This window comes from Periplaneta americana, chromosome 13 (genome assembly GCF_040183065.1).
Source record: "Periplaneta americana isolate PAMFEO1 chromosome 13, P.americana_PAMFEO1_priV1, whole genome shotgun sequence".
NCBI lineage: Eukaryota > Metazoa > Arthropoda > Insecta > Blattodea > Blattidae > Periplaneta > Periplaneta americana.
Window position 1 is genome coordinate 37,560,259 of NC_091129.1, and position 16,955 is coordinate 37,577,213.

Genomic DNA, 16,955 nt, shown 5'->3' on the forward strand with positions numbered 1-16,955 from the left:
CCATCCTAAAAAGGATATTAAACAATTTAAACAAGTCAAAGCAGCAAAGTACGGAAAGGAAGCTTTTCCATGTGCCTGAACTTGAAGATCTATGGAGTTAAACAAAACATTAACCATTTGTTTATGTATCTCTTTGAGGATGTTTGATTTGGATTAAGAATGGTTGTCTTGATTTTGTTTTGGTTTTATATTGATTTCATTTTTGACACAAATATTGTGCCGTTTATATTTCAGCACATCTTTCTTTTCCTTTCTATTTCTTTTAGATTTTTCTATCTTAATATTTTTCTCTGTTAGTTTTAATTATTCTAACTCTATATAGATGGCTTGTAGTTTTTTCTTTCTGATCTAGTTCTTCTTACTTCTCGTAGATGGCTTTCCTCTCAACTTTCTTTTTTCTTTTTGCTCTGTTTCTGTTCCTATAACCTATGATGAGTTGAGTCCGTGGGGCCAGTCATTTTTTTGATTCGGGGAGCGATCATTTATTTTATAACAGCGCTTGCTGATTGGTCAAGACGATGGCGTGATTTAGATTTGGTCTGTGAAGCGAGTTTCAGCTCGATTTTAGCGTCAGTGCAGTGGAGGGGCTCATGGAGGTCGGACGCGTGACAGGGTACAAGCTCCTACGTAGGCCGGGGATCGAACTGGGTTCGATAAGTTTACCAGGAGTTGTATTGTACACCGTGTTGTGGGATCCTGTGAAGTATCGCAGAAGATATTAGTCCAGTGAAAGGACTCGCTAAGGTTTGAGGTGTGTCGGCAAGTGAGGGTGTTGTGAAGAGTACGAGCTACTACGTAGGCCGGGGATCGAACAGGGTTCGATAAGTCTACCAGAAGCCGTATAGTACTCGGTGTGCGGGAACCTGTGAGTGAATTGCAGAAGGGATTCGGGTGGAATTTAGCGGCGAGTTTTGGGACGTACTTATTAGTTTGAGCTGCTATCGTTTTCCTGACTGATTTGCGTTCAGTCAACTCTGGTGAAATACTGGTCGGTATTTGTATTTTTGGTGGATCGTTTTTCTGGCTGTGATATAATTAAAAGCCTACCTCTATATACCATCAGTTCAGTGAGTTGCTTTTGGCTTATGTTTAATCTAGTTATTGCAGTAGAACGAATTCAAAAGGTATGGAATCCACGACGAAGGCACCCATTGTTGTGTGACGTTTGAGGGGTGACCAATTTGTATGTAACGGCTATGTGTGTGCTGAGTGATGGTTATGTCAAGGTTGTATGACAAGATGGATGCCAGCGTGGGGAAGCACATACCTATGTAAGGTAATTAGCGGGATTTGGTCTACGCTACATTGTTCACAAGATATATTCTGTGCTACGAATTTATTTGCTTGTTCTAATAAATAATTGTGTTTTATATAGTGAGTGTATGTTATCACTTGACTACCTCGACACGCAGATTACCATCCTGATCATAACGATTCATGGCAGGTTAGTTTATTATTTAGTTGTCTTGTTTTCCAACTAACAAGTTTAGACGATTAGAGAAAGAGAGAGAGAGGTCGAGTGCGGCGCAATATTTTTCTTAAAGAAACGGCGGTTATGTTAAAATGAAATAAATAATTTTACTCACTGTCTTCTGAAAATCTGTATTTTATATTAAAAATTATTGACTGCTATATGACATATTTGCAAAACATCCTCTTAACTATAGTCCATGAGCGATTTATATTAGCAAATATTCAGTGGACTATAGTTGTGACTTCATAACACAACTACAGGCCACAGTTTATAAAAATAAGTTCCATATACAAACTACATTTCGAATAACAAAAGTGTTTGATATTAAGTCCTGATCTTTCTAAAGTTGATATCAACAAAAAAATTTCTTCTAATAGCCATATTTTGAAAATTACAATGAGAAATATAAAAAGTGATGTGATATTGGACCATAGTTGTGTGAAATTACGGTATTGAAAGAGTTAAGAGACGTAACAAACAAAGGACTCGCGTAATCTGTAGGATCAGGTTGATTTATGATGAATTGCAACATCTATACCCTCTGTTACTAGAGAACGAAAAGCATTCGCCAGTATACCTGAATGACAAATACTTTTGATAATATTGTGGAAAAAATACTTCTTGCTTGTTATCGTTGTACAATAAACTTCGACAGATCCTTTTCTTTGAAAAAAAAAAAACTTTTGCTAACTTTAAGGTGAATTATTGAGTAATAATACTGCTTACAATGTTTTTATTTAACTATGTTCAGAGTACAGCCTGTGACGAATGATCACATAGGTTAAAGGTGCGTGTTACTGGATTCATTCTTCTCTGCATACAATACATTTGTGTCTTGAGGTGAAGAGATATGATTTGAATAACAGGACGAAGGGTTATTGGAGTAACCTTAGTTGGTAGAACAAGTGGGTGAGGGAATGTTGGAACAGTTTGTTTGCATTGATGATACATCAATAGATGAATTCATAAGAGCGTTTATACTGGGAAAATGGAAACAACTTCATTCACCATGTAACATTCTTGCAGCAATATTTTCTGAAATTTTGTTGGTGTTGTCTAATGTGCTACAACTAACACTGAAGTCTTTAGCAGCCTGAAATTTTGTTCTAATTCGTAGTTGTTGGAATGAATAAATTCTTCTGAAATGTGGCTGTAATGAACTCAGAGTGAATTCTCATCTTCCTGTGTTTGAAGGAGAGTACGCTCCTGAGCCTCAATGCCAATAGTCTCTGTTCTACTTCAGTATTAACTTCGCTTGCTCCCTTCCTCTTTGAACGAGATGCTGTTGCTCGTGATGTGATGTAGGCTACATTTACATCACTCCGTTGCCTTGAATGTGAAGGGTAGATTTGGTATTGGTTGAAGACCAGACGGTGTTGCCGTTTCATTCAAACTTTCTTCTGGAATATCAACAATTGCGTTCGACTCTGTATTATTAGTTTCTACCAATCTTGTGCTTGACTTAATTCCCGCTAAATCCTGGAGACTTGCGTATCTTCTGATACCTCTAGTAGTGATAAATTTCTCTCTGTAGCTCTTAAGCCTTGGTTTTTTTGAACCCACGCATGCGACGTGCGAGGTGCTAGGTTTGCGTACCTCGCAGTTATAGAAACCATTCACTATCTCTCGTGTGGACCAGATTTGTGCGAGACGGGCCTCGCACCTCGCACGTAGCATGCTTCGGTTCAGAAAAACCAAGGCTTTACTGTATCCTGTAAGGGCGTTGTTTGGTAACATACTGTAAGCCTACTGCCATTTTCTAGGATATGTTGCAACACAATCTTCGGAATAGCCTGATTTTCCTTTTCAAATTATTTGAAGGCTTTCATAAATTTTATGCGTAACTAATATTATTTAATTTTTGCAACTTTCTTTGAATATATATATATATATATATATATATATATATATATATGCTATATTTTGTTTCAGGTGCCGGTACCTATCAACAGGAATTGCATTTAAGCAAATTGCTTTCACTTTTCGTATATCAAAATCATCTATTGCATCTATAATCATAGAGGTTGAGAAGGTTATTTGGGGTTCACTTCAGAAAACGCATATGCCTGTGCCTAATGTTAAAAATTTTGAAAAGCTTGCCAAAGTCTATTTCGAAAAACTGTTTACTCAGTAAAGGTTTCCCCGTCACATGCCATGAAGGCACTTGGGGCGGAGGCATGGAGGTAGAGCCCATGCTTTCCATCACCTCGGCACTGGAATGAGGTGGTGTGGTCGGCACCACGCTCCGACTCCTTTTACCCCCGGGAAAGACCCGGTACTCAATGTTATAGGAGGCTGAGTGAACCTCGGGGCCGTTCTGGAAGTTTGGCAACGAGAAAAATCCCGACTGTTTACTCAGTATCGACGAAAAACATATTAGACTGAAGTATCCAGCTAAATCAGCTAGTATGTCTTTCAATTATAAACATTTTTCTCAATAGTACTGCTGGCAGTTTTTAATGCAAAATATCATCATCATCATCATCATCATCATCATATTCCAGGCACGAAATTAGGCCATTGTTGGCCTGTTTCGGTTCCAGCTATACAGGATCCAATAGACGTTTCTGTGGACGTCCAGGTCGTCGTCGTCCTTGAGGGTGGTATTTTAGCATTTCTTGGGGTGTCCGACCAGCTTCCATACGAGAAATGTGTTCAAGCCATCTGTTTCTGTATTCTGTAATTTTTTCTTCTAATGGTTACTTGTTGAGTTCCTGCAGTATATCGATTTTTAATTATCGTCGTGGACGCATATGGAAATGAATATTTCATAACTCAGCAATTTATTAAAACATAAAAAATGGCGCTTTACTTTTACGAAAAGATGTTCAGGTACCTACAGTGACTTCGAAAAAGAAAGACTCCATTTTTATTCATAGGAGACGAAGCTTATTCTTTAAGAACATATCTAATGAGACCCTACACTAGAAGATCTCAAAACAAGATAACGACCTCATATTTCAATTACCGTTTATCACTTTGAAGAATGACTATAGAATGAAATATTGTTGAAATCTATTGAAACTAGTGTAGAAAATGCATTTCATTTTGTAAAATAATTTTCCATAGCGCTATAATTGACAAGGAAGAGGATAATTCTAACAATGTCTCGGAAGATAATGTGACGCAAGGATATCATAACTTCCAGCACTCGAGGCAAACAGTCGTACGTCGAAGCAGCAGAAAATATGCAAGACACCTTTTATCAATAATTTTAATTGGAAGCAATTTAATGTTTAAGTAAGCTTAATTTCATTATCACGGGTTTCGAAAAGAATAAACATTGCTTAAAACCTATATAATTAATAGGGCAAAGCATTTAATGACCTATAAATTGGTAAAAAATGCAAAATAAAAAATGCATTTATGACCTAAAAAATACAAAAAATGACCTAAAAAAGACAAAAAAAATGACCAATATAAAGTAAAGCATTGCCAATGAAAATACTTTTAATTACGTTAAGTACACACTTGATTACTGAACTACATAAAATTAAAAAAAAAAATACATGTTACAGTACCTTGTATTGCAGAAAATTCATTTCAAGTGCACTTTTACAACAATTTTGAATTGCAGTTAACAATCAAAACTTGGCGGAGATTTTCAAACAAAAATGATTGTCTATTGTCTGCTAGTACCGACTTATAAATGGAAAAGCTTCTCTCAACTTCAACGGAAACAATTGGAGCAAACTGAAAGCAAGCAATACCTCCTGGATTTAACTCACAGTCAGGAAGAGAAAAATTTTCACCAGACAAAGCTCTGCCAATTGAACACAATGTTTGTACCCCCTGTTCTTGCTTAGACAGTTTTTCATCTTCATTGACACTGCATCACCCACTTTACCACATGCACGGCTCAAATCATTCACCACTTTATCCACTATTTGTAGCTGTTCCACTAATGTCACTTGGGATTTTGCCAGTGCAGTTATGACATCAGGAAGGAATCCAAAATTAGTATTTATGTAAGAAAGTTTACCAGCAATTTCTTTATCAGCTAACAGTTCTTGCGCCTTTTTTATTGACACTGACTCACAATGTGTTGTCCCTGCTCTTTCAAGTAAGTTTAATATTATAGCTTATGTTAGATATGTAGACGATACGTTACTCGTATACGAGAACGATACAAATATTAGCGACAGCATTACCAACGCTTTCAATCACCTACACTCAAACATAAACTTCACTTCCGAACCATTATCAAAAGAATCAACCACTTTTTTCACAACATCGAAATTCTTGCAATAATAACTGCAAGCTTGAAGCCATGTTCCCCATCTAGTCAAAACAGGTGAAAATGGCAATTCTATTTCTGGAGCTTCTGTTTTGAATGCTGAAATTCGAGAGGGGGCTTTCAAGAATACTTTCTTCACGCATCCAATTAATTTATCCACTTCAGGAAAATTTGCACGTACTTCTTCCGCGACCCGGTGTAATGCATGCGCTAAACACGTCACATGTGCTGCATCTGTTATAAAAAGCAATACATTGGAATTTCGAATCCCATCAGGCCAAAGTATTCTCAGTGCATGGTCAAATACTAAGCTGATCGTTGAGTAGTTGACTTTGTCCAGCTGCTCACAATGTAGTAGAAATTGTTCTCCAGGGCTGTGTGCTTCTAAAACTCCAACAATAACATTAGCTACATAACGCCCCATAGAGTCTTTTGTCTCGTCAGTGGATAGGAATACATTTCTTTCTCCAATCATTTCTCTTATTTTTTTCAAAGTTTTGTCATAGCACCGAGCTATGTATGTTCTTCTCAATGTTCTGGGATCTGGAATTAATTTCCCGGTCTCCTCTTCTAAGAAAGTTCGCAGCTTAGGATGATTCAGTTTGTGAAGTGGAATATCAGCCGATAGAAAAGCTTCACATAGTTTCTCACAAAATGGCGAAAACGTTGAACACGTATCCCCCAGAAGCATTTGCTGTAAGTTTACACTGGATTTATTTTCAAGTCTCTGCAGGCCACGTTTATGTTTCTCCCGTGGCATGTGTTGTTCTATCGTAAACTTTTTTTCAGCAGCCACTCTCACATCGCAGATCTTGCAGAATAAAATACGAACGTCCGTTGAAAAAATATTTTCTCCATATTTTGAAACAAATGCCTTTAATTTAACACTAGCACTCTCCTTTACTTTAGGCATTTTGCTCTTGACCTGTTCACACAGACGACTAGAAACAACTAACCACCTCAATTAACAGCATAACAATGCCAGTTTACCTGGAGAAAGGAATCTCTGTGGGAGTGTGGGTAAATTCCTAGGAGTGGACAAGTTCATTATGCCTTGAAAAATAGGGGTACAAGCTAGCATACGCCCTAAGAATTTGAATAAAATTCCTAGAAGTGGGCAAGTTCATTATGCACATACCTTGAAAAATAGGGGTACAAGCTAGCAAACATCTACTTAATTCCAAGAAATTGTACTGACAAGGAAAATACTGAAGTATAATAAAAATCTCAAATCAAATTCAAATAATGTCACAGCCTTCCTGAAAAGTGTAAAAAAAATGCTCAAAATGACCTAAAAATTGCTAAAAAATGACATATCCGTAAAAAAGTTAAGAAAATGCAAAAAAATGCCATAACGAATTGCTTTTATTTTACCCGGTTTTTAATGTCATACATTTCCATATATGCTAGCAATGTTTAAACCTTCATAAGAAAAAGGTGCAAAATCATTAATTGCCTTGCCCTAATAATTAAATATTTACTTATTTTAAACTCAATTGAATATCCCGTACTACCAGCTATAGAGCTCCATTCTTTGTCAATAGCCAAACTATCCTTGTACTGAGGGTTTCTTTTGTTCCACAATACATTTATTGTTTGTACTTCGGAAATTAAGACTTCCATTGCTATTGCTTGCCGGACGACAACTGCGGTGAATATCAAACCGTTTTAAATTCCAAACAATGCGTGCGGTGCGGCTTCACAGCATTGTAGGAATCGCACTCGTCACGTGTTCACGTTGGACAACTCCATTTATTAGACACAGTTTGATAGTCTGAACGCATCGCACCCACGCACCGCCATGTCCGCCTTAACCATGAACTTTGATCGTCTGAACGCATCGCACGCACGCACCGCCATGTCCGCCTTAACCTTGGACATGAACCGGCTTGTGACTTTGCGTTGTAGTGAACAGAGGCGGTTCTTGCTATCCATTCAAACAAGAGATGTGAGGAGCAGAAAACACTTCAAAACGTAGACAACACTGAAGAAATACAATTTACAGATACATTATACAACTCACAGTAACGAATATGGCAGATACGAAGAGAAGAGCGTGTAGCATTAATTCAACAATTGAAGGAAAATGAGCTAGAAGTTGTTTAACATAACAATACTAGTGAATCGGCTGAGCGAATCTGTTATAAAATTTCACTTTTAATAGTAAGACATTTAAGATCTTTTGAAGACTGAAAATTTTTCGAAGAATGTGTAACTACAACAAATGAACTTTTCTCACAAGTGTAGGAGTTTGAATCTATCAGTTTGTCTCCTTCCACCGTGATGCGTCCCATCCGAAGTCTAGCCAAGGACGTTCAGGTGCAAGTAGTAATTATTTGTCAGTCTTTCATTTGTTATTCTTTGGCAGTAGATGAACATATTGATGTTAGCGATACTTTCCAACTGGTGATTTTTGTAAGAGGCATTACTGAAAACTTTCAGATCAAGGAAGAGCTCTTATAAAGGGTACCAATAATGGTTCCGATATTTTCGTGTAGAGGCTGTAGAAATTATTTTGGACTTGCTTGGAATAAACTTGTATCCTTGGCAACCAATTGTGCCCCTTCCATTGTTGGAAGTAAAACGGGTGTAATAGGGAATCTAAGGGGCGAAGTGAAGACCGTTAATGTATTGTATCCCATGAAGTTATTTCTATTCACTGCATTATACACCAAAGAATTCATATGCGAAACAAATTAAAAATGGTGTTATGGGAGTAACTGGAAAAACCACTGACACAATTAGATCGAAAGGTCTTACTCAGCTCAATTTAAAGTCTTTCTTGACGAATGCAATAGTGCGTATGGCGATCTGCCATATTATAGTAAACTGCGGTGGCTAAGTCGTGGCAAATTATTGGGTAGATTCTTTGAACTGCAGGAGGAAACATCATCGTTCACGGAGGAAGAAGAAAAACCTGCATCATAAGTGAAAAATTAAAAAACGGATATGGGAAATTGCTTTCTTAATGGAATTATCTGAATACTTTAAATTGTTTCCTACAAAATAAGAACAAGATTATTACACAGTTATATGACAGTGTGAAGGCGTTTAATATGAAACCGCCTCTAATAAAATTATGGAACATTAGCTTAACTAAAAGGATACAGCACATTTCTCAAAATTAACAACAATATAGGCCTACTAGTTTTCTACGACTTTGGATTTCGAAAAATATGTTCACACATTACGCGATCTGTGCCAAGAATTTGGTTTGGGATTTAAAGACTAGAAACATTTTCAATTTGATTTTGGATTATTATCTGCAATTGGAACTTTTGATTTACTTTACGATAGTGAATTGAAGAATAAATATAAAAACAAAAGAAGTTTATCTCACTTTCATATGAACTTTCCATGTGTGATTTCCCCTATTGCACAGACCTGCATGTTCGGATTCAAAAATCTGTGCGGGCAGTAATTCTTTCCTATGATGAAGATAAGCAAGTCAAGTCATGGAAGCCAAGTATTGGATTACAACTTAAAATGTGCTCTCAGATTATGCACTATACAAACAATAGTTCCAAACATTGAGAAATTACTGAGGGAAAAGAGAATTAAACAAATCCCGAAAAATCAGTCCTAATGCCAGTGTTGAGTGAACTGAATGCAGTTAATTTCCGCATTAGGCCTACTATTCCTAGGGCTTTTATGTGTTTTACTCTACATGTTCTTTAACAGAAGCAGTTTACACCTTTACAATAATTGTCATGCATTGCTCTAAATAATTAACATGAAATGTGTATTACATTTCTGAAAATAATTATTATAATTTTATTAACTTCTTACTTTGTTGAAAAGAGGCTAAATTGTTTTTCAAATTGCTTAAGATAGTTTATTTTGTTATGTTTATTTAGCTCGTTTCTTTTTGTATCAGAAAACATTCATAAACCTATGCAGTAAATTCATATTGTGGTCCCGCCGCTGAATGCCTTACCTGCCTTGTTACGACTTTCCCTTGCCGAGAGGGCGAGCGGGCAAGGCTTGATGACGACACAGTGCTCTGAGTTGGGGACCACGGTCTACGAGATTTATTATGTTCACAATACGTAGCAATGTCAAATAGAGTGCTGTAATTATATTACATTTATTTATATGACTTCTCATAAATACAAACTTTTATGGAACATAAGTTGGCATACGTTTGCAAGATATATTGTACATGCAGAAAGCAATCACATGCTGGCATAATTAAAGATAGTATTATTAATCCAGTTACTATTTGCTTAGAGTACTTACCGCAGATATTGTCAATAGTGTAGTTTTTCAAATTCTCGTATATATCAAATTCTGGGGCGTTGACATTTTCTGATAAATCACTTAACAAACTGTCAAGTCTTTTGTTAAATATGTCTACGTATGTCTTCAAGAATGACAAGTGGAAAGCTGGGCCAATTATCTTGCGATGGGTTTTCCAAATTTCGGCTAGAAAACAAAACATTATTAGACAAGAACAACTCACATAGAACAAGACATGAAAATCAATTTCCGATCTCTCCAATGAAAGAATAAAATCATGTAAACACATGCACGTGGTCTTGAGATCTATGAATTGTCAGCGATTCATTTGAGTCGGTTAGAGTCATAACTCACTTGTTCCAAAACTGAAAATTTTCACAAATGAGGGAAAACATATTTGTAATACTTGGAGCCCATTTTCTTCACAATGAAGTTTAATAAATGAAAGAGCAATGATTAAAAACTGCTATTCATATTTGTAACCGTATTTATTTATACAGGAGTAAAAGTTATTTATCTTTAAATTATTGATCATACGAGTTTTGACAATGACCTTTGGATCATGAGTGTTCTGAGAGTGCTCCGTTTGGAACATGTGAGTTTAGAAAGTGACCAGTTGGGATCATGTGGGATTTGGCAATAACAAATTAAAATATTACACAAGAACATTAACTCAAGCATATTTTAAAATTCAATGTAAAAGAATAGGTGTCAGATTATTAAATTCTTCAGATGAGTATATTTTATAAAATAATATAGTACAGTATAAATTGAGGGGTCCAGCCAGAGAGAAGGATAAGTCACAAATCTTGAAATAGGGAAATTAGGTATTCTCAAAACAGTCCGATAATTTATTGTGGAAATTTAAATTCCGTGGACTAAGCTATTGCCAGAGTTATTGCAATTGAGGACATCACCCGAATAAGGGCGTATAGAGCAAAATGTAGTTCTGATATAAACTAATTTCAATGTAAGCTGTCAGGTTCATCATAGTTGTGTCGAAAAAGTTTTTCATTACTGTTAAATAGTTTCGAGGATATTTAAAATAAAATTATTGAAACATAACAGCAAATAGTATGTTCTACTATTAGTAAATAAATATAATATGGAACTTTGTATACGCCCTTTTTCCGGCGACAATATGTTTTAGTACTGTTTTTAATTATTCTGATGTTCTAGTTGTCTAACTTTGCATGAAAATTATTTATTTATAGGAACATCTCGTAATTTATTAATAATTTTGTCTTAAAAAGTAAAATAAAATAAATTCAACAAAATAAAATATACATTTACCATAACATACTAAATAAAAATATTGAATAATTACACAAGTAGGCCTACAAAATACCATTACATTTTTAGTTTATGGTTTTCTTGTCTTTATGTCTTTTTCTTCTTTATACATCATCACTATTGTTTCTAGACTCATCTTCGCCATTGTGTGATAATGTTCCAACTTTATTCAGCTTTGAGTTCAGCCAACTTTGGCCATCTTCAGCTAAACACTCTAAAGAGATCTCTTCAGTCCTCCGCGTTCGAGGGTTTCAAAGGCACTGGGTTCATTTGTGTTGGACTCAAAAAAGTTTCAGATGCGACACTTCCATTCCCGTCTTCCAAATCTTGAAGGAAACAAATGATGTAAATTGTGAGGTTCAAGCTGAAAATATCCCTGATGTCCTGTATTGCAGTTGTTTATACTTTTGTATTATGATTGTATGAGGGTGATTTAAGTGTGTACCCGTTTTATCATCGAGGATGTCACCGGAAAACAGTTTATTCTGCTGAACTGCTGTTAATCGTTTCTCTGAAATTTGCAATAGACTCGATAGAAAGTTCTGACAACATCAATTTTTTTTCCCTCCATTACAGAAAACACTATATTTCCAAACATTATCCGTAGTCTTGAAAGACTGAAGCTTTTTAGTTTTTAGATTCACTCTTTCAAGGCAAGAAGTAATAAAATTATATTGTTCTAATTTCAAACCCATGTCCCAAAAGCGTTTAAAAATAGAGAATCGATCGTCCTTTGAAATTTCATGTGTACACATTTTCATACAACATCTTTTTACAGGTGTAAATGACTTCTCTTCCATTTCCTTGCCTGTACAAGTTGTGTATGACTTGCCACGGTTTCTATATTAATTTTCTTTTCTTCGGTTTTCCATCTAGTTTTCCTCACAAGCTTCTTTTTTCCCGTATTTTCGGTCATGATTCACTGCTGCAACTAACAACCTGAAGTAGGCTTAAACATCGAATATTAGCCTACTACAGTACGGCTTGCAACAGCAAGTGACTGCCGCTGTAGTAGGTGCATTCACTTGTTCAACGTAAACACACAAAGCCTCGTACAGATATGCGCGCCGAAACCCGTAGCGCAACCATGACCCGCGCCTGGGCAATGCTACGCACGGTGGTTGCGCTATTACGTTGCGGGATGAACTTTTTAAATCCGCGCCGAAGTCCGCAACACGACGGCCCGGTTGCACCAACCCTTGTTAAATATTTAACATTACGTTAAGGCAGTTTAACAGCAAACTTAACGGAAGTGATGTTTCATCAACTGTATTTACTGCTATCATCATGTTAAACCCACTGTTAAATTAACATAGCATACTCCCTCCGTTAAATCCTTAACGACCTGTTACAGCGTGAATCATGGCTGCCAGAGAACATATGTTACACGCCGCATTATTATATCGAGATATATTTGCAGAGAGAAAAATGAGCTGCAATCACTACTTCAGCATTTTTAATTATTCAGAATAGATATGTTCATAAATACTAAAATTATTCATATTAATATTAGCACTGCATCCATCAGTAAAGAGAAGATATGTGTTTATTAACGTAAGCATTTCTGTGATTATTATTTCGTATTAATACTCAGATATAATTGCAGATTTTCAAAACGATATTTCTTTATTTCACTGATTTAAGAGTTCACATGTAATTATGACTGATAACGTGTGAAGATATGTTAGGTGTATAAGATATGAAAATAATGTTAACGCTTATTCAGCATCACAATTATTTTCATATTCTATTGGTTCTATTTGATCCTGGATAATTGAAAGAATCTTCGTACAAATATCAACTTTGAGAGTGAAAGTACCACCGTCAGTTTTCAAATGTTCCACTGTATCTTGTGCATGACCCGTCTTAGCATTTCTTTTAATATTTTCATAACATTGATTTGTTTCATAGTTTGCGGTAATCTGAAGTCGTTTCGAGTCCCATTTCTCTGGAATCTCTCCTACAAGATATGGGACATCATATATCCAACATCAAAAGAGAAAAGTGATGCTCTAACCTCAAAGCGAGAACTGTATTGTTTTGCATTGGATGGAGTCAGCTCCGTGGGTTAGCAGATAAGCACGGAATTTCTAAGATATCAGTGTGCAAAAGTGCGCACAGGGTAGTTGATGTTGTTAAAAGAGTTAAATTCGGGGCAGGTTTTTGGTCACCAAAATGTTATTTACTATAGCACAGAATTTTTATGCTGCTGATGGGATAACTAATGTTTGTGAGGTTAGGGATGAAACATTAATAAATACTGATGGATCAACACAAAAAATTAACTTGATTTTGTGTTTAGACATCGTAATTATTTTATCAATTGCATATTTGTACGTAGACCAAATCTGTTATTTACTTTTTTGACTGAATTTTGTGCTAACTTTGGTCATTTAAGTAATAGACGTATTGGTATACTCGACCAATCACATCACATGAAACTCCATTGTCGCCAATAGGCCTATATAAAAATCTAAATACTTTTAATTTTTTAACAATACTTTATATTTTCTGTTGGTGAAATATGAATCAGCAAGCTTAGAATAATCTATTTTAGTACAAAATATAAACATATGTATCGATAGTAGTAAAAATACAGCGAATTTAGTTCTGCTTCTTGGCGATTTTTGTAAACTGTCGTTGGCGATATTTTGTAACCAATAATGCGTATTTGTAAATTTCTTTAGCTGATTTTGTGAAGTTCGTCAGACTTTACAAACTAATAAAATAGCATTGTGAAACACAATTTACAAGCATTTGTAATCTTTTACTTGTTATTTATGAATTGTTAATTTGTAATTTGTAAGGATTGTGAAACGGGCCCCTGAATCCTTTGATTTTTCCTTGGAATAAACGACAAGTGGTGCAACTCAGCGCCTCTAGGTCCGTAACGCTCAGGTTGCGGACTCACGCTACGGGCCAATGTTGCGAAGTATCGTTCGCTGTCCAGATAGGATCGCAGCGCGGTTGCGCTACGATGTTCTGTTGCAAGTCTGGACGCACCTTAACATTGTGTCCTGTGTTACGTATTGAAGCTAGACTTAAGAAAATTTACTACAGTGTACTATAGGCATTCAACTATCTAATCCCTTGATCGTCGGAAAACGGGCGTATAAGGGTATACGCCGTTATTCGGGTGAAGTCCTCTTATGACACAACATTCTAGAGACGAGAAAAAAAAAACTAAATTTTCTTAGAAAAGCGGGTTCTCCCTATTTGAGTCGAACCCTCAATTTACAACCTACAAAAGAAATACTAATTGTAAATTTGATCAAAACTCAAATTTTTCGTTACTGCGTTCCTTTATATCACAAAATTAATATCTGCTTCCATCAATTCGCATATATGTTCAGCACTGTCCAATTGATTATTTATTATTCACGGCAGCATCAATGACATACATGTAGAACTTGAATATATTATAATTGTGATAAAACACTCGATCCTGCTTAATGTACCAATACATCAGTAGGAGTCAAGCAGAATCAGAAAAGAATATTAACCTTGCTAATTTGGCCTGGTTTCTTTTCGTTATTTCTGAAGCTGCTATATATTTCCATAGTCGTCCTCTCTCTTCAACCGACAATACGTTCTCTCTTCCATAATATTAAGTTTACAAAATGCTCAATTACAGCCGCTAAATTCACTGATGTTTATAAAAAAAAAAACAAGACGCATGCAAGATACTCATCCACAACCTTGTTCTAGACAACAAGAGGTGGAGAAGCGGGAGGGAAATAATGATCGGTGATTGGTCGAGAAGCGCTATATAACAGAACTCACAAGATCCAGGGCTCATGAGACTTTTGACAGAAACCGGAAAGTTTGTCGCCTATTTACACACGCTTCATGTAAGAAATGTGGAAAATTAACCTCTGAATCGTGTTCTACGCAGATAACCGCATGGGAATATAACGGTATCTCAATTTTTCATTTTTTGGAGCATGTGAGTTATGACTCTAACCGACTCATTTGTTTGTTGCCATGTGAACAGATCTGTTACTGTTCTATGATTAACATTATTTTTTGGTCCACACCTGTGGAGTAACGGCTAGCACGTCTGGCTGCAAAACCAGGTGGCCCGGGTTCGATTCCCGGTCGCGGCAAGTTACCTGGTTGAGGTTTTTTCCGGGGTTTTCCCTCAACCCAATATGAGCAAATGCTGGGTAACTTTCGGTGCTGGACCCCGGACTCATTTCACCGTCATTATCACCATCATATCATTCAGACGCTAAATAACCTGAGATGTTGATACAGCGTCATAAAATAACCCACTTAAAAAAATATTTTATTATTTCGCTGGACAGAGTGTAGTTCTAGTTAATATCCATTTATTAGCACGAAACTGTTTTTCATTATACGAATTGTTTAGTGATTTTCTTAGATCTAGTTGTTACATAGCACAAATCAGAACAGATAGATAATTTCGACAGTGGATATTAGAGACTACGGAAAAGAAAGATAATCCTAAAATTAGTGCTGTCGATCGATCAAAATATTTAATCGATTAATCAAACTTTGATCGATTTCAAGAAAGTTTTAATATACTGTAATACACAATAATTATTGTTAAATTTAATTTGTGTTTGGTTATAAGCATAAGTATAAAATGTAGTATATATACTGTACAGCTGTCAAAAGAAAAAGTGGCCGATCTCCTGTATCAAAGTTCCCTTCGGGTATCTTCGCTACAATTCGGAGACAGGCGATGTTACATGTTGTTGGACCACGTTGCCTGATATCTACAGTTATAATTGAAGTATACTGTGTGTTATTCGATAGCATAATGGTAGCATTCAGGCGTCTTATTCATGAGGTCCTGCGTTCGACTACAACCTCGTGCTTTTTATGTCCTTTTTTGTTCTGTTTTTGAGAGAGACAAACTAGACATAATGGCTCCTTTCTCTTTTATGATTATTTTAGTAATTAACATCAGGTTCATTAATATATTATGCCATGACTTTATCATTAGCATTATGATATTGTGGCTGCAAATGGAAAGAAAAAAGATTTTATTCTCAATAAAATATCTTTCGTGGCATAAACATAACAAATTTACTGGCGTCGGCCTTAAAATATTCAAACAATTAAGCGTTCAAAAAACAAAACAAAAAGCCACAATTCAATATTTAATCTATCTTCCTCTTATCTCGATCATCTTGCAGTCGAGTGGGCATGGAATTGACTAGTCTTTGCAAATAGCGACTGTTCTTAGACACGATATTCTAGGCATTCTGAACATACACACATAAATGTTCTGTCCATGGGCAGGTATTTAACTGCAAACCCAGCAATCTCCAATCTTTCCTATTTTCTGCCTTCCTCTTAGTCTCCGCATATGATCCACATATCCTAATGTCGTCCATTATTCTTTTCAACCAGAGATCCAACCAATTCCTTTTTCTCTTTCTAATCAGTTTCAGCATCATTCTTTCTTCACTCACTTTTTCAAACACAATTTTATTTCTTATTCTGCCTGTCCACTTTACACGCACCGTTCTTCTCCACATCCACATTTCAAATGCTTCAATTCGTTTCTCTTCATTTCGTCGTAATGTCCATGTTCCTTCCCCATACAATGCCACACTCCACACAAAGAACTTCACTAGTCTCTTCCTTAGTTCTTTTTACAGAGGTCCGCAGAAGATCCTTCTTCTTCTAATAAAAGCTTCCTTTGTTCATGTTTGCAGTTTTCTTAGGAAGGATAGGCCT

At 36.0% G+C, this 16,955-nt stretch overlaps 1 protein-coding gene across 2 annotated transcripts in view; it reads right to left on the reverse strand.

Moving 5' to 3' along the window:
* LOC138711804 (cytochrome P450 4C1-like) overlaps nucleotides 1-16,955 on the reverse strand; it is a 174,705-nt gene that overhangs the window by 68,187 nt on the left and 89,563 nt on the right. For both annotated transcript variants that reach the window (XM_069843048.1, XM_069843047.1), the window contains one exon: nucleotides 9,951-10,136. In XM_069843048.1, the coding sequence (XP_069699149.1) occupies nucleotides 9,951-10,136 (186 nt within the window). The remainder of the gene's footprint in view (nucleotides 1-9,950; nucleotides 10,137-16,955) is intronic.